The 6615-nt window shown below is 42.2% G+C and overlaps 1 protein-coding gene and 1 non-coding gene across 2 annotated transcripts; both read left to right on the forward strand.

The window, feature by feature from the left end:
* Positions 1-468: 468 nt before the first annotated feature.
* Positions 469-5573, forward strand: LOC122540665 (heat shock cognate 71 kDa protein). Its single transcript, XM_043676699.2, has 9 exons — positions 469-616; positions 1930-2139; positions 2450-2655; positions 2731-2883; positions 3378-3933; positions 4022-4224; positions 4379-4577; positions 4783-5015; positions 5220-5573. The coding sequence occupies exons 2-9, from the start codon at positions 1935-1937 to the stop codon at positions 5394-5396; spliced, it is 1932 nt and encodes a 643-aa protein (XP_043532634.1). The 5' UTR covers positions 469-616; positions 1930-1934; the 3' UTR covers positions 5397-5573.
* On the forward strand, positions 4618-4711 carry LOC148142255 (small nucleolar RNA SNORD14). The gene has a single exon (XR_015752105.1). It is a non-coding gene; the product is annotated as a small nucleolar RNA SNORD14 (small nucleolar RNA).
* Positions 5574-6615: the final 1042 nt, after the last annotated feature.

The raw sequence follows: 6615 nt of genomic DNA on the forward strand, positions 1-6615 counted from the left end.
AATCTAATCTAATACCTTTAATGTGCAATGAATGTTTGGTCTTACAGGACTAGTTATACGTGAATAAAAACAAAGGTTTACAAAAATACATTTATTTATGATCTCCGTAAGTACGTTACTGAACGTTTCAAGTCAGAAAGGTAGAAATTACGTTTTCCGTTTGAATATTTTGCACACTTCGGTGCCTCATGCAAAATTGGAACATTGTCTAAATATGACAAGAAACTATTTATACTCTGATTCCAGCTACAAGATGTAAATTTAAGAGACCCTCCGTATTACAGCAGAATCAATTCAACAAAAGAATGCGGATGTTGGAGAAATGAGGTAAGGACAGAAAGTGCTAGAAAGGCCCAACAGGTTTTACTGAGTTCGGAGGGGGGAGAGAGCCCGGAACGTCCGCCAATCAGAGCCCGCGTACGGCTTCCCGCCACACCCGCTGACGTACCCGGCCCGGCTCGGGCGCCTGATTGGTCAGCGGCGGTGGATGACGCAGTCCGCTTTCTAGAACATTCCAGCGAACTTTAAAAGGCGACTCTGGGCGCGGTTCGTTCTCATTGCGGAGCTGCGGACATTGCCAACAGCTCTCTGTGTAAGACCGGGCACTGAGTAGCAGGTAACAGCAGGAGGCGGAGAAGGCAAATTATTCGGGGGGGGAAAAAAGCCCAACCTTAGTAACACCTGGAATCGCATTAGAATAGCTGGGGGAAGCGAGCGGGGTCCTAGCCTGAGGCCACGGCGTCAGTTTGCGTGTTTGTGTTAATTTGTTTCTCTTTGCCGCGTTTCCGTTTGGTTTTCGTGATTCGGGTGTGGGGTAAGACTATGGATTTTGCCCCCTTCCGCCACTTGAGAACTGGATGGGAGATCTGGACCTTCCTGTGAGGAGATGGTGGTCGATTCTCCACCTTCGCCCATGGTTTTGGCGAATGGGTGGTGGTGGGGGTGGGGTGTTTGCTTGGAGGCTTCAGGCCGTACATCTCTGTAGAGCGGAACGTAGTGCTCTTGAATAGAACAATCTAGAAATGGCGGAAGCCGGCCTCGGCGAAAGCGAAACTGTTTCGGCCTCAGTGTGTTTTGTTACTGATGGGGCCCCTTGCCGGGGAGACCACGTGCTGCGGCCGGACACGTGCTTGGGGGGGGGTCGAGGTGGCTGACGGGGAGCACTTCCCCCAAGGGATTGCTTTCAAAAGACCGCGTGTTATGCAACAAGAACGGGTTGCTTGGATTACCTCCAACTCTTGGTGGTTTCTTGGGTGGGGAATAAAGTAGTAATAGCGATCTTTTGGAGAGATGATTTCACGTTTTTAAGTTAACTTAGCCTTCCCGGAATGGAAGACTTGGCAGCCCTCGAGTGTGGCGCTGGAGAAGCGCAGCAGATACAGACAGCATCTCAAGGGCAAGAGAACTTGTGTATCAGGAAGGGCTTTTGGCCAAACATGGATTCTCCTGCTCCTCGGTCGCTGCCTGACCGGCAGCGTTTTTCTAGCACCACACTCTGGACTTGGATCTCCAGCATATGCAGTGCTCGCTTTCCTCAGAAGATTTTGCGTATTTTTACCCAAAACATTCATTTCTCATTGGTAGGGCTGAATGCATAGCCCTGGGAGGCAAATATGTTTGCTGTGCTTTCCCCATCTCATGGTTTTTTAGTTTCTAGCAGCATACTTTGTTAATACAGCAAGCCTCCCTGGCAGGCAGTGGACAGAAGGCTAGGTGTGGCTGCTTGTTTCAGTCATGTTGCAACAAGTTAGTAACTGGAGTTACTCATTGGGATCATCACAAGGGTGATTATAACACAATATAACAGTGATAATTTAAAGTACTTTTATGCTATAAAACTGCTGAAAGTCTAAATCATGCATCAGGGTGACAGATGACTGATTTGTGGACTTTAGACTTCAGCTAAGCTCTGAATATTGACTCTTGCAGGTGAAATGTCTAAGGGACCAGCAATTGGTATTGATCTTGGGACAACCTACTCCTGTGTAGGTGTCTTTCAGCATGGGAAAGTTGAAATTATTGCCAATGACCAAGGCAACCGAACCACTCCAAGCTATGTTGCCTTTACTGATACGGAAAGGCTCATTGGTGATGCGGCCAAGAACCAGGTGGCAATGAACCCAACCAACACTGTCTTTGGTGAGCTAAGATTTGATAATATGCTTTTTTAAACTATTCTGCAATTGGCTTTTGTTTACTAATGTGGTTATGATGGATCTTGGGAATGTACAGAATGAAATATCCAAACAGCTGACTTTTGAAGTAATTGGTAAAAGTTTAATACACTCAACTAGCTGTAGTTGCAGAATATCAGTAATTGATCTGCAGTTGTGATTGGCCTTCAAAGGTTTGCATATTGTGTATGATGGTTGCCAAAGTTTTGCTATGGGTCCATGCTGACTAACATTGTCTTGAGTACACTATAATTCAGTAATCTGTTTTATTGTAGATGCTAAGCGCCTTATTGGCCGCAGATTTGATGATTCTGTTGTTCAATCTGACATGAAGCACTGGCCATTCCAAGTTATCAATGATGGTGGCCGTCCCAAAGTTGAAGTGGAGTACAAAGCTGAGAAGAAGTCTTTTTATCCAGAAGAAGTGTCATCCATGGTGTTGACTAAAATGAAGGAGATTGCTGAGGCCTACCTTGGAAAGGTACTATTTATAATGTTTCATTTTGAATATTCTACAATTGAAATTGATGGCTAAATACTGTGTCTTTTAATCTAGACTATAACAAATGCAGTCATCACAGTACCAGCTTACTTCAATGATTCTCAACGACAAGCTACTAAGGATGCTGGTACTATTTCTGGACTTAATGTGCTGCGTATCATCAATGAACCAACTGCAGCTGCTATTGCATATGGCTTGGATAAGAAGGTATGTGGTATTGAATAACTTGGAAGTTTTTAGTTTGTTAGTGCTGAAATAGTTGTCTTGTTAACATCATTCACTTGCTAGTTCCATTTTCCTGGTAGGATAAGTACGTTGCTTAATTCACAAGGAATGTTTGTACAACATGAAATGCTTCTAATTCTCTAGCGGGCGTAAATCCTATCTGAAACATTGGATCTGTTTTTTTAACATCCAATTATTTGGTCGGACGCAAGGGTCTGTTTCTGCACTGTGTAGGGAATCATAATCTAATCTGTAGCTCATTGTCACTGCACTCTGTTACATGGATTGAGTACTTATCATTCCCAACTTGATCTAAGTTATTTTGGTCAACCACTGATACTTGTAGCAGTGTCAAATATAGATGTAGGGTTAACTATTTCAAAAGTTTTTAATTACAGCTCACTTATTCTGTCAAATATTCTTTTAAAGCTTTCTGCTGATGTCATTCATGTTAAGTGAATTATGTTTGCTCATAGGTTGGTGCTGAAAGAAATGTTCTGATTTTTGACCTTGGTGGTGGTACTTTTGATGTCTCTATCTTGACCATTGAAGATGGCATTTTTGAAGTCAAATCTACAGCTGGTGACACCCATCTTGGCGGTGAGGATTTTGACAACCGTATGGTCAACCATTTTATTGCTGAATTCAAGCGCAAGTACAAGAAAGACATCACTGACAACAAGAGAGCTGTTCGCCGTCTCCGCACCGCATGTGAACGTGCCAAGCGTACCCTGTCATCCAGTACGCAAGCTAGCATTGAAATTGACTCCCTGTACGAGGGTGTTGACTTCTACACATCCATCACTCGGGCACGATTTGAAGAGCTCAATGCTGACCTATTCCGTGGCACGCTTGACCCTGTAGAGAAATCCTTGCGAGATGCCAAGCTTGACAAGGCTCAAATCCATGACATTGTTCTGGTTGGCGGATCCACCCGTATTCCCAAAATCCAGAAGTTGCTGCAAGATTTCTTCAATGGCAAAGAACTGAACAAGAGCATTAACCCTGATGAAGCTGTTGCATATGGTGCAGGTAATTGAAAAGCTCTTTCTCTGTTTACTGTTCATATTATTTATTCCATTTGTCTCTCTGGCACTTTTCTTACCACTATTTCTTTCAGCTGTGCAGGCTGCTATCTTGGCTGGTGACAAGTCTGAGGCTGTGCAAGATCTGCTGCTGCTTGATGTGACTCCTCTGTCACTTGGTATTGAAACTGCTGGTGGCGTCATGACGACGTTAATCAAGCGCAACACCACAATTCCAACAAAGCAAACACAGACGTTTACTACATATTCTGATAATCAGCCTGGTGTGCTAATTCAGGTAAGCATTTTACTATTTAGTGGCTTGATCTGTGGAATTCCCAGTTTGAAGCAAAGAAATGCATTGATGTCTGACTTCATCCATATTGTGAAGTTGATAAACACTTGCATACATGATGGGTCTGATTTTTAAACATTGTTTTTGTTTTAATTAGGTGTTTGAGGGTGAGAGAGCCATGACAAAGGATAACAATTTGCTAGGCAAGTTTGAGCTGACAGGAATTCCACCTGCTCCACGAGGTGTACCTCAAATTGAGGTGACATTTGATATTGATGCCAATGGTATCTTGAATGTGTCTGCAGTGGACAAGAGCACAGGAAAGGAAAACAAGATCACTATCACAAATGACAAAGGTGAAGAAATCTCTGATCTAACTATTAAACTGAATTCTTTCTGCTGTGATGAAAGGTACCAAAACCATTCGTAGTTTCCACCAGAAGGCTTAAGCCAATGTTGGCAGAAGTACCTTCCTTGGATGTCTGAGCGTTCCTTTTTTTTTTAAAAACGGGTCTGTTCTTTAACTTTTGTGATAATAATAGTTATTACATTTTTCTTTAGGTCGCTTGAGCAAAGAAGAGATTGAACGTATGGTCCAGGAAGCTGAGAAGTACAAAACTGAAGATGACCAGCAACGTGAAAAAGTTGCTGCAAAGAATGCTTTGGAATCTTATGCCTTCAACATGAAGGCCACAGTTGAGGATGAGAAGCTAAAAGGCAAAGTTGGAGATGATGATAAGCAGAAGATCTTGGACAAATGTAATGAAGTTATCAGCTGGCTAGACAAGAACCAGGTAAACTATTTAGTGGTTTATTTTTCTGACTAGAAGTTGTTTGCTATGATGAAGTAAATACCAAAACCATTCGTAGTTTCCACTAGAACTCTGCAATGGGTCATGTTAGCCAATCTTCCTTGGATGTCTGAGCGTCACTTTTTTTTTGTAAGCAAGCAATATTATCTTGCTAAGTAGTATATAACTTTTTTCCTTTTTTTTTAGACCGCTGAAAAGGATGAGTATGAGCACCAACAGAAGGAGCTGGAAAAAATCTGTAATCCTATCATTACAAAGCTATACCAAGGAGCTGGTGGACCACCTGGGGGCTTTCCTGGTGCTGGTGGTGCTCCTTCTGGTGCTGGTGCATCATCTGGTCCAACAATTGAAGAGGTTGATTAAATATACAGCATGTCTATTGGTCACTAGTGTTTGACTGGGATTGGCTAATAAGTGCACTTAAACTGTCTTGTATATTGTTCTAACACTCAACTGACTTTTAAGTGCCAAAGTTTTGGATGCACTTGAACATCAATCTAATAATTGTCAGTCTTAATAAAAAAAAAACTATGACCAGAACTCTTGTGGGCTTTTTTGTCAGCATATCATATTGTTATTTGGGTTAAATGTCTGTTTCAGAGCACACTTTTTCTCATGTAATTTTAAGGTTCTGGTGATCATTTGTGATTTTAAACTTAGTCAGGCTCCAACTCATGTTCTTGACCCTAATCTAATTGGGGAATGTGAAAATGAAGGTGGATGAGTTTCCTTTCATAGGGAAATAAGAAATTCAGGGAAATAGTTCAGTGGTGAGCTGAAACCAGTGATCTTGCAGTGACATTGTTAAGAGCCAAAAGGTGGAAGTCGAATTCAAGTTTAAACCACAGGTTTGGCTTGTATAGGACAGTTAATAGTATCGTGTTCTGTCAAGTTGATCATGTCAATTTCCCTATGCTGCTTGTACTGAAAAATTTAGTACAAGAGACATAATGAAATTGACAAGTTCTTTAACATAACAATTCTGAAGGAGGGTCAACAGACCTAAATTCTCTTGAATTCTCATCACATGCTGCCTAGCTTTTCCAGGAATGTATTTTTTAGTTGATAATGGGGGTTCAGTGATTTAGTGATACCATTGAATGGCAAGAGATGTGACTATTTGTTAGTGTTAGCCTAAGTCTGGATATTATCCAAATCTTGTAGCATTTGAACATGTTCTGCCAATCACCAGCAAGCATCTGACCTTTTGAGGGGCAAGTCCATTAGTGCAGCTGAAGATGGCTGGGTCTAGAACACCTAACTTGCATCACTGGTGAATAGTATTCACAGAATCAAATGTAACAGTATTGCCTCTAGTTGCCTTTACACACCTGCACAAGGGAGGAGCTGGCAGAAAAGAGTGGAACAGCACAGGTGAGAGTAATTCAGGAGCTGTAGCAAGAGTTCTTGTGTAGGAGACAGAAGCTCTAAAGGAAGGACAAGGCAACTGACTGACAGAAGTCATGTGCAGCTTAAAAGCCAGGGCAAAGGACTTGATATCCCAGTATGAGCAAAACTGAGTGTACAGAATCCCATGCCACAAAACGACACAACCAGCTATACTTAGCCACACAGATGACAA

Source organism: Chiloscyllium plagiosum, unplaced genomic scaffold (genome assembly GCF_037043375.1).
Source record: "Chiloscyllium plagiosum isolate Xiang-an unplaced genomic scaffold, Cpla_swu_hap1 HiC_scaffold_29, whole genome shotgun sequence".
Lineage (NCBI taxonomy): Eukaryota > Metazoa > Chordata > Chondrichthyes > Orectolobiformes > Hemiscylliidae > Chiloscyllium > Chiloscyllium plagiosum.